Here is an 18,640-nt window from a genome sequence, read left to right on the forward strand (position 1 = left end):
CCAAGCCCATTGGCGTTTTATAATTAATTATCTCGGAGAAGGTAGGTTCTCAAGATCAAACCCCAGTCAGTCTCTCACAACGTCGAGAGACCGACTGAAGGGAACGGAGGTTACAGACGTAACCGAGACGTTTTTGTTGCTAAAACAACATGAAAAATAAGATTTAAAAGTTAATGTTTTTTAACAGAGATTTTTAAATGTTTGCTTGAGTGCGCTTGTGCTAATCAGAATGAATGGCAGGGAAATATCATATCAAGTTGCTCCTTACACTTAATAATGACCCAGCAGTTGATTGTGACATTTATTATTTGGATTTGTTGTTTTCACTTTGAATTATAAATCTTGCAGATTGATTGATCAATGTGATATTAATTTTAATAACAATAACTTGTCTTTTCTGCATATTCTTCCTTAATTATTTATTTTAGTAATGTATACAGTATGTGGTGCTTAGAGAGTGGCTATATACTGTATATAGGTCATGTTCCAAAACCCGTCTCGTACCCTTGAAAGCAATGGCGGTTCATGGCGGTTCTCTCAATATTTCCTAGAAGTCACTAACACATGGAGAAACAGACCAATTAAGGTAATCTTTGGAAACATTTAAAGACGTAAGATGTTCAATGAATAAAATAAATTAAGAAAAAAAGAATTAAAAGAAATAACATAACTTCCAGGGAACTATCTGTAGTCAGGTGACGCTCAAAAAGGCAAAACTTGACTCTCTACATTTAACATAGCCACAGTTGTGTAAAGGTCTATTGAAAAGATTAGGAAGACCAGTGATACCAGTTATGCATCATTTGAAGCTTTTTACTCATCAAGACAGCAATCTCTTCCACGGAGTCTTAACATTCAACGTTCCGTGTAGACGTGAAACGGGTCAGATACGTGTAGTTTTTTCACCGGATTTGCGCAAATATGAGGCACTGCTTCAACAGCTATGAGAGCGAAGAGGCGGTACTCATTGGATGCTAAGGTGTTTTTTGATTGGAATTAAAGTGATTTAAGATTTGATTGGATGAGAACTTTGACGAGAGTCTGAAGTATAGTATGATGTCGTAAAATCGATGTCTAGATTTTTTTTGCCCACGTGCCAGACTGTAATTTTTTAATGCTTATACGTATATTCTAAATGCAAACTTTGTCAGCCTTAGGAGCATATTAGTTTAATGTCGTCCTTAAGGCTAACTTATTTTTAATCAATACAATTTCAGTGGGGCTTTAAGATTGTGAAGAAAGTGTGACTGACAGGATGAAATGAGGCACTGGGCTTGGGCAAGATGCTCCTTTACTAGCGGCATTACTCTATTCGATGCGCTCCCTCATTTGCTGAACATAATCTATCACACTGCGATGTGTGGCTGATTGTTTTTCCCAGGCCTGTCGGGCCAAATCCAGTATGCCACCGGGCTGCAGGCCAAAAAGGCGTTGGAAGGGGGTAAAGCCGGTGGAAACTTGGGGCACCTCTCGGACAACAAAGAGCATGAACGGCAACATGAGGTCCCAGTCACGCCCAACCTTTTGCCACGACACGTCGTAACATTCGGTTTAAAGTCTGGTAAAACCTTTCGACCAGACCGTCGGTTTGGGGATGGTACACGGATGTATGGAGCTTTTTTACCTTGAGGAGGTGGCAGAGGTCCGCCATCAGCCGGTACATGGGGCTCCACTTCACCTTTTGCATGAGCCTGGTCAAGTGCAGAAGTCGTGCGTGAGCCCGGTCAAGTGCAGGAGTCCATGCGTGAGCCCGGTCAAGTCCAGGAGTCCATTCGTGAATCCGGTCAAGTCCGGTCAAGTCCAGGGATCTGTTTGTAAGCCCGGTCATGTCCAGGGGTCTGTTCGTGAGCCCGGTCAAGTCCTGACTCCACGATTCACTTTTGTCAGAAAGATCGCTGTATTGTCCTATTTAGTGCTAATTCTATTTGTTGCGGTTCTATTGATCCGTGCAATAGATGGTGCCAGGTTAACAAGCTTGTATATGTTGCTCGTATATTCAGTGAGATTAAGCAGCGCAGTCAGTAAAAATGGAAGACAACACAGAGGAGTACTAAAATACATTTAATATCTGTAATAGGGAAAGGGTTGGGTTTTTCCCTAACAGACACGACCCAAACAACAGTTATTTGCAAATGTTGCAATGATAAGATTCGGACGTCTGATGGTAACACAACCCTTTTAACCACCTTAAAAGAAAGTACCTGAAAGAATATGCCGACAGTCAAATTATGAAAGTACATAATTTACAACAAAGCAGCCAGAAACTATAAGGCTTACACAAACAACTCTAACGAAAGAAGCATTTAAGAAAGGAGCTTCGTATGACAGAACGAGCAAGCGCTGGAAAGATGTAACTGATGCGGTGACATTTTAAAAACTGTAAAAATTAAAGCTTTAAAATAATTCTCAAAGTCCTAGATCCAAGTAACAAAATATCCAGCCGCAAATATTTTTCATCCAAGGCAATTCCACAACTTTATTCTGTGTGCTGCAGCAAGACGCAACACAAAATTTAAAATATAGAGTGTTTTGCTACAACAGCTGATTTATGGTCTAGCCGTATGTCAGAGCCTTTATAAGTTGTGCAGTGCATGTCAAGAAACAATGTTGTTACAAAAGGTATGTTACATGTGGTATCTTTGTTTTTTTATTTGACCTTTTGAAGCTAATGTTTATTTTGGGAGTTATTCTAAAGTCTGTGAATTTGCATTTATTTAACTAGACCAAGTTAATATTTTTATTTAAACATTATTTAACCTTGTACAAATAAGCTACTTACATGTTTGAACTTGTTTGCTGAGGATCTGTGTCTAATAAGCTACCTATGTTAGACTTGTTTAACCAATGTTTTGTGATGGTAAGTCTTTCATTGTAATGCAAGTCTTGTTGAATGTTCTTACTTTGCAGAATTGCCCTTGCATTAAATCTTAACTTGATTAAAATATTCTTTAAAACATAAATGGTAAAGGCTATATTTTTATATGGGGACATAAGTTTGGCTGAATTGTAGGCTATAGAACTTCTATAATTTGCCAAATAGTCAATAGCCAAACATGGAAAAGAATTGGGATAAAATCGTGAATAGTGATTTTTCCAGAACAGACGAGAATTTGCACGATTTCCTGTGTTCAGCACTCTGTTTGAAAATCTGTTTGTGTGCGGTGTGCTGTCTTTGTCACATCACTGCGCACCACACATTATAGGAGCAAAACGATTAAATCTTTGATTTTTTTTGTCCTCACTTTTGTGGTCTCTCGCATTTTGAAACTTGGTGAGGGCCGGCCTTAAGGACAAACACTTCAACAGAAACATTAATGTTTTTTGTTGAAGACAGTATGAAATAAAAATTATAAAATTCCATTAATAAAAATGATTATTCAGTGTTTCTGTACTCTCCAACATAGTTTTTTTTATTCATCCACCCTCATAATCTTTTATCATAAATGTTAACATCCTGCTTCAATCACTTCTGGGCATGAGAAAGGGCATGAGGGCAAGGCTCCAATGACTTACTGAATGCACACTGGCATTCAAATCTGCCTCCATTTTGTGAGCAACGGCCATCTTCTAATAATAAATTTAGTTCTCAACGGACGAAACCAATTTCTGGCCTACATTTTATTCACCATTTCATCATTTCAAAGCTGTTTTATTTGGATATACGTCAACCTTTTTTCTGTAAAGATACATTCTCTGGCCCCTTACACAAGTTAGTTTTCCCTTCTTGCTTCATTACCAGAGCCTACATGGGGTTCACCACCATAGGTGACAAAGTTGGTAAAACAAGGAGGATAGCAGTGGAACTGAATGGCAACTGTACACTCAAGGGGGTGTGTTCTGGCATATTTATGTGGGAATGTGACGCCAATGCCACGTCAAGGCATTTCTAGAATTTGAAAACATCCCGGGGTTTGCCTAAAATATCGGGGGCTAACTGGGGTGGGAATGACTGCATATATATCTACTACAGCTCTTTGAAAACAAGTGAAATTAGTGTAAAGATAATTTGCATTGTTTAAAGGGAGAGTTCACCCCAAAATGAAAATTCTTTCCTCATTTACTCACCCTAATTTTAAACCTGTATGACTTTCTTTTTCTGCATGACATGTTGCTAACCCAAAACTTTGGTCCCCAACACTAATTTTCCTGTTGAGTTTAGACACAACTCTGATAAGACACACCTGAAAAAGTGAATTAACATTTTCAGGATTAGACGCATTCAAATTAATGTGGCGCTGTGCAAATCTATCTGCATATGACATTAAAGTACCGTGACAGCGATTCAAGGACAGAATGTTCTGCATACATTTGAATCACTCCAACAACATTTTAAAGTAATACGCCAAGCTATCTGCGCAGATCCAATTTAAGTTGAATGTGTCTAATTCTCAAGACTTTCATTTGCTTGTTCAGTTTTGTTTTTTCAGGCTTGGGGCAAGGCTCGGCAGAACAATAGATCCCACACGCCAGAGTTAAGAATCACTGCTCTACTGTATGGACACAAAACCAGTGCAAGTCAAGAGGGACCAATGTTTATTTTACCAACATTTAAAAAAAAGTTTTTCAGTGTACTGCAGAATAAAGAAAATCATGAATTTCGATCATAATTTCAAGAACACCGAGGACAGTTCCGGGTCAAAAACATTTTGCGGGTAGATTTAAAATAATCGGGGCTCAAGCCCCAAATTAATAGCCCCAGCGATGCCCCTTGTTCAGGCCTTTGTTGGTGATTGTTCATGTTGTTCAAGTGGTCTATGTTTCCTTGTTGCTCTAGTTCCAGAGGTGTCTTAAATGAAGTTTCTTCCTGTTTGTGTTGGACTACAACTATGACAATTACTAATGTTTACAGTTAATGTTTTTGTATCATCGTTATCTAACACCCTTTGTTGCCCTGTAAGCTTATTACAATAACTCAAATTCAAAATGCAGCAGCTAGAGTTCTTACACAACAAAAAAAGTATAAGCTTATTAGCCCAGCATTGCATTGGTTACTGTCACAGTTAAACAATGAACAAATATGCCACAAATGCTGACGTTGGAAAGTCAAGCTATCTTTAATGAAAAGTAAATCCACAGGTAGGAACTCAGGTAAACATCCACAGAACATAAGTAAATCCACAGGTAAACATCCATGGAGCATTTGTACATCCACAGGTATATAATAACGGTAAACATCCACAGGTATATAATAAAGGTAAACATCCACGGAACAAGAGGCCAGCACTAGAAACATGACAAAAAACAACTAGACCTGACAATGACACAAAGACTGGGGTGAACATATATAGCGTCCAGGTAAATGGACCTTCCTTTAGATTGCAGTGGTCAGTTATGACAGTGAAGGAATGTTTAGCCCCCCTCCAACCAGTGCCGCCATTCCTCTAGGGCCAACTTTATTCCCAGCAGTTCCTGGTTACTGATATCATAATTACACTCCGCGAGGGGCTACGTCGACGTACCCCAGGTGGAACGTGCAATTAGCTATTAGAATATAAAGAACATCTTAAATCTATTATCCACCTATTTACTTTGTTTATTTTCTTTTTAGATAGCTAGTTGTGCAAGCACTGTCAAGCTTATAGCAGTATTGTAGGATGGATGTTTGTTGCCTCATTAATCAATGACGTCCAGGCTGTTGTTTCGGGGCATTTAAGTGCAGAATGACAGAATATCAGTTAGTGATCTAAAACTCTAAATTGGTAGATAGAGCAAGAATACCAGACATGAATCAATATACTGTAGCTCAAACGATATTGTAGTTGTGAACTGGTACTTTTTGGCCCATACTCAGTTACATATTCACTAACATCTTGACAGCGCTCACAGCAAAGCAAACAAGTTACAAACACTTTGGCAGACGGTGAACCGAGATCCACCACAATATATGGTAAAAATAAATCATAATAGTCTAGATTGTACTGTTAAATGTATGTAACATACCACAAGCTAAGCTTCAGATAAATCTTAACACCCTAAATAACCAACAAACTCACAACCTACTTAGTTCTTTGATCTTCTTCACACTCCAGGCTTACTTTGGATCCCCCACGTGTTGGGATGTGACTTACAGTCTAAGATTCCTTAATCAATCCATTCATACTCTGTAATGCATCATGTAAAGTACTGTTTTAAAAGTATACCATATCAAGTCTCCTCATCTACTTTTTATAAGGCAATTTTATTTTTGTGACTGTGATATAAGTCAAAATACATTGAAGTAGCTTTATAAAGGCCCCTCAAGAAAAAAGGGATTCCTTTCTGTATGATGCACCTGCATTCTGTAAAAGTGTAAGTCTTCCTGGTGTTTCTAAGATTTCCCTTTAATATTTCCCAGTCTCTGCCTAGGGAAGTGTTCTTCCAGCAGCAGCAGCACCACACCGCTCCTGGATGCTGCGCTGGAATATGTGCGCATGCGCACCACTCTGGAATTACTGCACAGCGCACTCTAAGTTGGATCTTCCCCGTCTTGACGGAAACCAGAAAACATATAAAAGTATGACGATCTATAGAATAAGAAAAATGAGCGTTATTCGTGTCTGGACGTTTCCCGTGTTAGTGGCCGTGGTGTGTGCGCAGAGGTAAGTCTAACCCACATCTCTCCTCACTTCATGGCTGTCTGTACTCCATGCAAAACAAATAAAACGATCTCTATGTGTACATCTGAATCTAACGCTGTATATTCCCTGTTTGCAGCGTTAATGATCCAAGCAATATGTCAATTGTGAAAGAAACGGTTGATAGACTATTAAAAGGATATGACATTCGCCTGAGGCCAGATTTTGGAGGTAAAAGCAGGACAAATATTCCGAGTTTGCATGAGGTGTATCTCGTCAGCCTTTTAACATAATCTTTCATGCAGTATGATCCTCAGCGAGCAAATGCAGCGTTACGCGCAAATGTGCACATTTACGCATTGTATTTGGATATTATTGACTTCGTTTCACTTGCTTTGACAGAATCGATGAAACAACGTGATTGTAAAGAACAGCTTCGTAAAGTTGACGGCTCAATTAAAAACACCAGTTTTAATTGCGTGTTTTATCTGTGTAATTATGCGTAATTCCGTCTGGTTTCTTACAACTAATCAGTCGTAGGATCCGTCAATGGCTAAACTATGTCGACCAATTCCAATGTAATTTTAATTTCCAGTACGAATGATCTTGATTAATTATCTTGTCTTGTTCATACGTTTATTATAGTAGAGTTGTATGTGCTTTTACTTTTCACCTTGCCTTAGATGTTATCAGGCTGACGTCGGGTTAAGAATGGTGCAACTGTGTTCATCTATTTTAGCCACATGAACTATATCTATAACAACTTGAATGTTAATTTGGTTTGGTTTTAGGTCCCCCAGTTGGAGTGGGGATGAATATAGACATAGCCAGCATAGACATGGTCTCAGAAGTTAATATGGTAAGTGAATCACGCTGTCCTTATGGAAGTGTGTGTGTGTGTGTGTGTGCGTGTGTGTGTGTGTGTGTGTGTGTGTGTGTGTGTGTGTGTGTGTGTGAGGGAGAAAGCGATTACATTAATGGTAAGGAGAGATCATACTGTATACCTTTATATTTATATTCTGTATATCTATTCAAATATCCTTAATGGGGATCTTTCCAGTCTGTTTCTTTTCTTTATATCAGTAATGCCTTAGATGGTTTAATAGGCGTATTGCAAAATATACTGCAAAGCATAGCTTTATGTCTTTTAATAATTTTACATTTCGCATATAAATAGGTTAAATTGTCAGCAGAGGATTCATTTGGTTTCCATGGCAGCAATTTGCTAATGCATATCGACTGAAAGTTTTAGTATTGTTGGGGATACCAAGCAGAATCCACTTGTCTTGGATTTTTATACAATTTGCACCCTTTGGGTTAGGTATTGTTTTTTTCTTTAGATACAAGAGCATCCCCTAGTGATGGGTAGGGAGTACAACATGTCGCATTGTGTTTGAAGTCAGAATGAATTTGGTGATGTTAATGACAAACTGATCTGGCATGTTTTTTTTCGAACAGCAGGACCTAGTTGTGTTGTATTTTTGTTATGTGTACTCTTAGCAGCCTTTCTAATATTCCCAAAATAGTACAGAGATGTTTACTGTGAATTATATAGATTTTTTGCAAACAGAAAAACATTTTCAGACAAAGAATGCGTGACTCCTGCATGTGATTATACTCTCTGCAATCACATAGCTATCATTCATGTTCTAGGTAAATGTATGTAATCGCATCTACTATATGCACAATGTCTGCTTATGCACGTGTATGTCTAATTAAGAGCACTTGTGTGTGTCCACATTATCTCATTACTAGGCCAAGAAGGCACAAACACCCAGATCACTGCCCCACACCCTTTCATATTTAGATTTTATTAGCGTGGATCATGCATGCAATCATCTGTATTAAACATTTCTTGGATGAATAGCTAGAGAAATTGTCCAACTCACCATGAACTCTGACGTCAAGCAGCTCCCTGTGGCAGTAGGGACTATTTGGTTCTGGCACTTACGTAGGCTCACGTCAAAATGTGAAAAAAGGAGAAATGGCCAGGCATTTATCTCTGAATCTTCAATCTTACAATATATTTGACTCTGTACACATCCACGCAATGGCATGACTCCATACAATACACTAAAGATAACCATTATTTATTTATTACTATTTTTATTTTTTATTCATAATAATGCCTGGGTTTTGTGTACACTTCAGCCCTTACATTGAATATGGGTGTGTCTTGAGTTATGTGGACTTTTTTGTTTCCAATATTTAAGTATGTAAAACAGATTTTGCCTGCCTGATTTCCCCCTGAAACATGTGAAGGGCTTGAATCAAAGTTCGAAGTCTCTCAGCCTTGTAGATAATGCTAGCACAGCAAACAATTCCTTGAAATACAGTTACCTATTGTTCCATAGAGCTCTCAAGACTGGCTTCCGCTGCATTAAATTATATATGAACTTACATTATATGAAACTGGCTCGTCACTGGAGAGCACTGCACTCAATAGGTTTTCTGCTTCACATTAAAGACCTACTCGTCATTCAATTCTGTTCAGGTACATGGTCACATGTTTCCATCATCAAAGATCTCTGCATCGGCCCACAGTAGGTGTTATATGCTATAGGTCAGACATGGCTGCAAGCAATATGACTGTCTGACATTGACTTGTAAAAGCTTCATGACACTACCAACATGCCATTTTCTTGGAGGCCAGCAGGGGTGTGGTTGGGGGAAAGGTCACACTAGTTACAGTGCCTTGGGTGAACATGAATTCCCAAAAGAATACAAACAAAGAGGCAACAGTGATACCAAAGTGTAAATGAATAGTGTCACAGTTTTAAGGCTAACGGAAACATTTACATTACATTTACATTTACATTTATTCATTTGGCAGACGCTTTTATCCAAAGCGACTTACAAGTAGTTTATATACAGTGACACATTACTGCAGAGCAATCAGGGGTAAGGTGTCTTGCTCAAGGGCACTTCAGTCATGACCTGCTGGTACTGAGATTTGAACCAGCAATCTTCTGATCACAAGCCCAATGCTCTAACCCCCAGGCCACAACTGAAACCCAAATAGATCGTGGTGTTTGAAGTGCCTTTAAATTCAGAAATGTTTTTCCTCTAAGAAGAGTATTTCTTATAAAGATGTGGTTTCAGCATGTAAGCTTTAAAGAAGAAAAATGTGTCAAATAAACAATAAATCAATCCTGTGTATTCAAATTTGTTCGCAAACTATTCATTGTACTCTGTGTAAGTCGTTTTGGATAAAAGCGTCTGCTAAATGACAAAATGTACATTAAGCAGCATTATATTGTTGGGAAACACACCCCAGAGCTACAGTTTTACACATAATTGGTATTCCTCAAACATTCTTGTAAGGATTTGATCTAAAACACCCGAAAGATTAAACATCTGCAGCTAATTAAGCCCACACAGCTTAACCTACAGGCTCCATCCAAACTTTGTTTTGTAGATAACTTTCTGTAGATGACATGCACCAACAGAATCTGAAGCATTCAAAATTAAACCAACAACAATGACAGCACAGTCAACATAACTCATGACATGCTAAGTATCAAGGCAAACCGCTCTGATGCTGCATTTCATTTACACAGAACTAAAGCCTGAGGTACCGCAAAAAGCACTAGGATTTCCTTCTGAAAATGCTAAATCATTTGTCCGTTTACAGGTGTTTTAGTACTGCCTACTCAACTAACCAATCGTAACATCACAAATCACAAAAAAAGACAAAAGTGTAACATTTCCAAAGTTTTGTTTCCGAACAACCTTAATGCAGCCTACATGTATGTGTGGGCTTCTGTGCGATTATGCTGAATGCTCATTTTATAAAATATACCTACAGTAAATTATTTTATTGAATAGCATGGAATAGCATTTCACCATTAATGCATGTTGAGATGTGAATAAGCAGAGATGTAAATATTCCACTACTTTAGTGTTAACCTAATATACTTATAGTAAATGCTTTATTTTATGGGTTGAGGTTTACAAAGACATACTGGATATTTCTGTTCAGTCCCTAAGTAGTTGCTACAGATGAAGACTAAAAGGCACACACGATTACATAAAATACATATGAGAATTTTTTAAACAGAGCTAGAACCATGAAAACAAAGTTATGAACCCCACTGAGGCCAAAGAGAACACATTATGGTTGCACTTAAAGCTTTTTATAATGCTGATAGTAAAACTCAAGAAAATTTATTATCCATAATGGTTGTCATCTAGTAGGCCTATCTACTTAGAAACCTAACACCAGATAAATTTGTGTGTTTTATTATTTGAGTGAACATTTTTTTAAATACCCAGAGAGGTATATTGGCACAGCTTGCAAGTTTCAGCTGTCGGTCTTGGTCTCCCAAGCATATCGCAAGATTGTATTACCTCTTGACATTTATTGATGAGTATTCAACTCGGTACACTCTGTTTGCAATAAGTTCAGCATAGTTTTAAAGATTTAGGAAATGCATCCATTATGGCTTGAACCTAAAGTACCATCCCCTGAATGGAGTTTCCATTTGCTGAAACAATTTCCTGACTATAGCTTTTAACTAACGGAAAAACAGCTGAGTTTGTGCTTATAGACATTGTGGAACTAGATGTATTAGGTTATTTGCCTCCCTGCACTGTACAATAACTGGTCATATAATGGATCCCATCAGTATCCTAATGTATTTTTTATATCAGAAGAAAGAGTGCCTGGTGTGGCCATTCCTTTGTGTGTTTGCAGACAAGGTGTAAGAGAGATGTGAACTCTGTGTGTGGTGGATTGATGGAGAATAGAATGTTGAGAACAGTTGCTATTTGGGAATTACATTCTCAGACAAGAGAAAGCTGGGTAACTTGAGCACTTTATGCGAGCTTTACAGTTTGCTATCAAATGCAACATTGCTCTCAGCTCTCAAGATTCTACAGACTCATTAAGTTTGATTTATTTCGAATGAAATTTGTAATGGTAAACTCTGTGCTTTGGTGTTGGGAATCTGTTAAGACATTATGGTAGCAGCAACAGTTAGAATTGGATAAAGAGCTATTAGAAAAGCTATTGTGACAGCTTACCACGGTATGGCTATGACAAATCAGCACAATAATGTAGTTGTGGTAACAATTTACTTATGTGGGTTGCCAACTTCACAGAGGTAATGCATTTCCAGAGAACCATTAACTTTAATGGATTAATTAACAATTCATTGCTCTATATGTATTGTATAAGTGTTATTCTCTCTGCCATTTACTATGGTCATACCCTTTCTGGATTTCTTTAAAGATGTCAAATACTTATTGTGCAATAGTCAATGTGAAACGTTTAACAAATATGGCATTAAACCTGATTAGCCTTGAAAATATACACAAAATGTATACAATTATGCTCATGCTTATAATATAATTTAGAAAATTTTACAAATTTATGTGAGAGCGATATTGCATTTATACAACAGTTCGACGGCCCAAGTGTGTAGATAAATCAGAAACAACATCAGAGTGTATTTAAAACCCTCCGTGTTTTAAAGGAAGTGGGGGCTCCTTTCTGTAAGTCCATGTTATGCCCATTATCATGGTGTATAGTGGACATTTTCAGCATTGGAGTTTGTTATTCCATACATTTAGATCTCAACAGTCAACGTGAAGCATCGGTTTCAGTTCAACACGCAAACAATGTTTGCGTACCTTGGAGAAGTATTATGTGTTAAGTTTTGATCGATATAATGTAAGAAAGTTCTTTCACATGTACATCCATGTGCTGTTTGCAGTTCATGCGTTTATTTGTAAAGCAAATTATTTTGCGTACAATTTGTAAATTCTAGCTTCTAGAGTTGCGAGGATAGCATAGACCAAGCAAGCTTAGTGGCGGAGTGATACAAACAGTCAGTGAAGTGGTAAAGGTAGTGATATTGGTGGAATCAGAAAGAACGGTTGTATAAAACATGAATTAGCAACCCCTTCAGCTGTGACTTATTCTCTATAAAGCACTAGCCTCAATTACCTTATTGCTTTTATAAAACGGTTACAACAAAATGCCAATATTAAAGCTGCAGGCTTTCTGACTCCCACCCATAGGTAGCAGCGTAAATGACATTCTGCAATGTCAGATACGTTGCTGTCTGATGTGGAGTACATACCTTTGAAGCTAATATTAAAAAAAATAAGTCCCTGATTGACTGTAAACAGCAACACCTAGGGTGGTTGCTAAGGGGTACGTAGCGATACACATAATTGTTAGGTGAGCTGGTCATACATGTGTCGTATTGTGAATAAAGCATTGACCAATCAGAGGACTGGAATTGACCTTTTATAAAAGGTTCTTCACCAACATATCTCACAGGAATTTGTTTCTTTTTTATGATGTGGCTGATTTGTATGATTTTATTTGTACGTTTTATACAATTTGCAGTGCATGTGTACTGCAGTGCATTGGAGGAAACTGATGGTAAAGCAGATGAGCATAAGTGCACAATTACATTTTACAGGCAAACAAACCTTTTTTTTATTGTTTATGATGGTTTTCAGAAAACCATTTCAGTTTTTAGTTACTGACCAGCTTACAAAATATCCATTGATCCATTGACACATAATTGTTTTGAAAGACATAAAACAGAAGTGTTTGTGCTAACCATTTTATAGTATTTAGATGAGAGGCTATTTGTTTAGAGATAGACAGAGCAGATAACTGTCTTGTGGTCAGTTCACGTGGGTCAGTACATCATTGCAAAACTTTCTCTCAGAACTTGAACAATACTTTTTTCATTGCATACAAGACTGGATATGAGTATTGATTACAAGCAACTGTTTTTTAAACCTTATTGTGTACACACAATTTAACAGTTACATCGTTTGATAGATTAGAGAAAGCTAAAGAAAAATTCCCTCATTAGGAAATGATATAAACAAAAAAATCACAAAGGGGTTTGTTTCAAAGACTAGAATTACCAAATTGACCAACAATTGTTAGAGGCGATTTGTATGCAGTGTTTAAAATAAAAATATATATACATACGGTATTTCAGAGGAAATCAATTACATTTATTTTAATGTGTCCTTGTTGCAATGTAATTACAATTAATAAATAAGAAATTTGTATCAACATACTTGATATAAGGTTAGTTTTAGGATTGGTTGCTTGTAGTTTGACTGCATAATCCTTTGTTAAATGTACATAAATGTTCTGAATTTCATTTTTACACTGTAAACCAAAGTGCTAACCAAGAAGCATATTATACAATAATAAAAGTATAAACATAAGAAATGTAATAATTCAATGTTAATCTCATCCGAGAAACACATTTATCTCTTACCATTATGTTTTGAATGGTTTAGCCAAGTGTTTGAACTGAAATTAGGTTCTCAATGAAAATGAAGCATTTGAATCAAGATGCTCTGTTTGCTGGGACAGCAAAAACAAGACTTGTGGGACATTGTCCAGTTAATTGTGTTTCATTGCCTAGGCATAGAAAGAACAGTAAGGAGTAGAGAGGTTTATGTGAATGTTGCTTTCTGAGTCTCTCAAAAATAACAATTCTGTCAATCACTATGAGCAGCGCCATACGCTTAGATCATTATCAGCATTATTGTTAATTTTCTGGCAAATGTTTTTAGTATAGAAATGAAATAAGCCTCAATATGAAAGCAATCAGGACTGGGTCTGTCAAGAATCAAAATTACATACCAAAAACATAAGCCATACAGCAGATTTGTTTGAAAAAAACGAATGAAGTGGAACAAATTGAATATTGGGGAATGTTATGATCGTGGAAGGAGAACCCAATTGCAGGCAGCGAAACGAGATGAAGGGGTTAACAAGGGATTTATTCAAAAAACAGGAACAAAACCAAAGCCCACAATGGGGTAAAAGAACATACAAGACTTGAAGGAGGACTTAACAAAAAACCACTAAGACTGACATGAACTCTCACAAAGACTAGCAAAACCTTTCTAAGACAAATACTCCAAGACATGACATGGCAAAAAGCATGAAACATGTACAACGAACGAGCACAGGACAATGAACAAGAGGGCATTAAATAGGGAGACAGACAAAGGATAATTAACAAGGGTCAGGTGCGGGTACTGAAACACTCAGGGAAGGTTAACGAGGAAACGAGATGGCGGGAAACACTGACGAGACACGAGAAAGCACATGGCATGTCAGAATCAAAACAAAGCCATGTCTTTCTCACACAAAACCTAAGGCTATGCCATGACTCCGCTGCAAGACCAAGAATAAACATGACATGATAGCGGAATCATGACATAAGCCCCCCCTTAAATGAACACCTCCAGGTGTTCATCAAGGGGTAGACTGACAAGACAGGGCAGACTGGGACAACGACAAGACAAGGCAAAACATGGAAAACAAGATCAACGGCAGACAAGCATAAATTACAAAGGGGTTGGGATGACATAATAAAAATAACAAACAAGGGAGGGGGGGAGGGGGAACAGCAGAGTTCATTGGGGGAACAAAGGAGTCCATGGGAGGAAGTCCAAAAGGTTTGGGACATGGGGGAACAGTTTTTGTCCCTGGCGCTCGGAAGCGCGGAGTCCCAGGGGACTTAGGGGACACCCTGGGGGGCGGCGCTCGAGAGCGCGAAGTCGCCGGCAGGGCAGTACTTGACGCCGGCTGGAAGGCCGGCAGGGCAGGACTTGACGCCGGCTGGAAGGCCGGCAGGGCAGGACTTGACGCCGGCTGGAAGGCCGGCAGGGCAGGACTTGACGCCGGCTGGAAGGCCGGCAGGGCAGGACTTGACGCCGGCTGGAAGGCCGGCAGGGCAGGACTTGACGGGACCACCGGACTTGACGGGACCACCAGACTTGACGGGACCCCCGGGACCACCGGACTTGACGGGACCCCCGGGACCACCGGACTTGACGGGACCCCCGGGACCCCCGGACTTGACGGGACCCCCGGACTTGACGGGACCCCCGGACTGGACGGAACCACCGGGACCACCGGACTTGACGGGACCACCGGGACCACCGGATTCCGAGCCGCCCTCCGTTGCCTCTTCTTCTTCAGCCGAGCCACCCGCCTGGTGGTCGGCTGCAGGAAAGATGTGAATGGGACGGGCGGCTCGGGATTGGAGGCCTCGGACGAGGACCCCCAGGACTCCAGTCTCCCGTCTCCCCCGCTTGCCAGTGAGACTGGGCGGTTGTGGAGAGGCTGCAGAGGCTGGAGAGTGGTGCGTGGCGATGCCCACAACACCGATCTGCAGAGGACCACTCTCTGGTATCGCTACCAACGGAGATGAGTAAACTGGGTTTGATGAGGTCGCGGACTCCGAACGCGCTGCGGCAGTTAACCACACGGCGTCGAAGTCCAACGGCCTCATCGCCCTCATCTCCGAGCGAGAGAGTGGCTCTCTGAGACCGGCGTTGAAAAGCACCGCCAGCTCCCTCTCCCCGAACACACCTTGTTCCGCGATGTCCAGGAACCTCTCCACATACTCGTCCACAGTCTCACTTCCCTGGCGAAGACTGCAGAGGTGACGGGCCAAGCTGGACCGGTCAGTGTCCATGCTGCTGCTGGGTTCTGTGATGGCTCGTTCGTTCTGTTATGATCGTGGAAGGAGAACCCAAGTGCAGGCAGCGGATGCAAGGGGTTAACAAGGGGATTTTATTATATAAAACAGAACCGAAAACAAAAGCCCACAATGGGGTAAAAGAACATACAAGAACCAAAGGAGGACTTAACTAAAACAGACTAGAGCTAACACTGACAAAGACTAACTAATACAAAACACTAAGACTAGACTGGACTTTACTAAACTATAGCAGGTTTTAGGTACAAGGTAACACGTACAACGAACCAGCACAAGACAATGAACACGAGGATGTTTTAAAGGGAGACAGACAAAGGATAATTAACAAGGGTCAGGTGCGGGTACTGAAACACTCAGGGAAGGTTAACGAGGAAACGAGATGGCGGGAAACACTGACGAGACACGAGAAAGCACATGTCTTTCTCACACAAAACCTAAGGCTATGCCATGACTCCGCTGCAAGACCAAAAATAAACATGACATGATAGCGGAATCATGACAGGGAAATATTTTGATAAAGATAAACTGCCTTGCATCAGTCCTATTGTGTAAAAAATGCAATATGAGAAATGAAGCAAAACAAAAAAGAGATGACATCAGCTGAAACAAGTATTTGTTTTAAAGGCAGAGCAAGGTATTATATGTTAATGAAGGATTACAAAGACATTCTTTGGAAAAGCTTGCACCAATGAATTGCTCACATCAGTAACATGTTAAATCCGGTCACTACTACTTTCCTTTCTATTTCTCTATAGCAGTCTCTGCGGTCCTGAAGCTTCGCCTTCACACTCTCTCTCCATCCTCCTATGTGTTAACCACACCCTGCTGTTTCTCCTATCACTTCCTCTTCCTCTCTCCATCCCCCGGTCTTGAGAGCTCTTTGATCATCAGCATCTGAAAGCACTCATGGATTTTCAGCTGTGAAATTAAGCCGCCTTCCAAACCATGTCTGTGATTTTTAATTAAAGATTTAAAATGGGTGAATTAAAATTGCTCTACACAATTTGCAGGAAACGTTGAAAAGCCTGTCAGACTTCCAAAGACTGTGGCTTCTTTATGCATGGTACAGTTGCAAAAAGCGACAGAATTATTGGTCCTATAGTGAAATTTAAAATCAATGCCTACTTTTTCATGAAATATTGCAGCGTTTATTATAAATAGTTTAAAAATGTGGGTCATTCTCTTTTGTAAATCTTAAATCTTTTGTTAAAATCTGAAAATGCACTTCCGTCCTATAGTGACTTTTTGCATCTTGAATGATGCAAGATAGACGGCTTGGGGCGGAGCATCCGTTCACTCCTCCCCTTTAACTGTTAGTCTGCTCCTAGTTCCATTTCAAAATGCAGTAGCTGTTTTTATAAATCCAATCAATTCAACCAAACAAAGGTACGCAAAGCCTACTCTACTTTCAAACTTTATGTTGAATTGTTTTCATTATATACTGCAGATAAATATCCTACTGGCTGACAAATATCTACCTTTGCACAGTATACCATCATGAGTGACAGGACATTTTAAATTGTTGTATTAAAGCCCTAATTTGTATTCAAGAACATAGCAAGAACAAGCAATGTACAATTTTTGGTCTGGCTGGAAAAGTTTTAACCCATTGGGACATGATAAGTTAATGCTGAATCATAGCTCTTCTTTACTGTTTGTTGCATGTTGTACAAACTAGTGACAGATGCCTCAGTCACTTAATGACAAACACAAATGCACTTACAAGAGTTTATGAGGCCTTATTAACAAATGATGCAGCCACCGCTTGTCAGTCAATTAGCTCTCAGCGTTTCCACCATTCAGGCCGAGGGTTGCAGAAATAAGCTCCCGAAACGGTGTGTTGTTTGGCAGCACATGATTGTGTTTTGCTGACAGTGAAAGATGAGTTTGCTGTGCAACCATCAGCAACTTGTAGACTCTGGCTTGTTTGTTTTGTAATGAGGACTACCGTGCGATTGACAGCATACTGTGGCGTGCTGCTTGTTATGCTATGCTAATCTTCCACCTGTCTCACGAATTCCATTCATTAATGGTACAATCCGTCGCAGCCCAGTGGATTAAGCCCAGAATGATAAACAGATGTGGGTTATTAAACGTCCGTGCCTTTCTCATATCGAAGGGTCACTTGAGGGAAGTTGATTATGATTCTGGACAGATTTCTTATTGGGGAGTCAATGTTAAATCATTGCATGATTGCTTGGACATGATAGCTTGAAGTCCCAGAGCGGAATGCATGAATTGTCACTGCTGAAAGCATTGTTCACTTGCATGCACCTTCTGCATTATTTCAGCACCCAACTCCCTGACAGAAATTATGCAAATGAGCTAATGATGCATATTACCTAAAACTTATCGCTGAACTAAATTGGCATTGGAATTTTTCCTCTGGCAGAAGATGCAACGGACCACTGCGATCTGATGAACAATGCTTTAAACTACAGTACATGTCTGGATATACAACCAGAGGTTTAAAGAACACATGAAAGGTTTGAAAATGTATGAAAATACTTGAGTAAAAGTACAGAAAAAATATTAAATTACAATTTACAAATTACAAAGTTTGTAAGTATCTGATTTTAACAG

At 39.4% G+C, this 18,640-nt stretch overlaps 1 protein-coding gene across 1 annotated transcript in view; it reads left to right on the forward strand.

The window, feature by feature from the left end:
- The first annotated feature begins 6,391 nt into the window (after positions 1–6,391).
- gabrb2b (gamma-aminobutyric acid type A receptor subunit beta2b) overlaps positions 6,392–18,640 on the forward strand; it is a 107,353-nt gene continuing 95,104 nt past the window's right edge. The window contains exons 1-3 of the mRNA XM_079485962.1: positions 6,392–6,578; positions 6,694–6,785; positions 7,346–7,413. Coding sequence (XP_079342088.1) covers positions 6,403–6,578; positions 6,694–6,785; positions 7,346–7,413 — 336 coding nt within the window. The 5' untranslated portion in view covers positions 6,392–6,402. The remainder of the gene's footprint in view (positions 6,579–6,693; positions 6,786–7,345; positions 7,414–18,640) is intronic.

Source organism: Barbatula barbatula, assembly GCF_947034865.1.
Source record: "Barbatula barbatula genome assembly, chromosome: 22".
Classification (NCBI taxonomy): domain Eukaryota; kingdom Metazoa; phylum Chordata; class Actinopteri; order Cypriniformes; family Nemacheilidae; genus Barbatula; species Barbatula barbatula.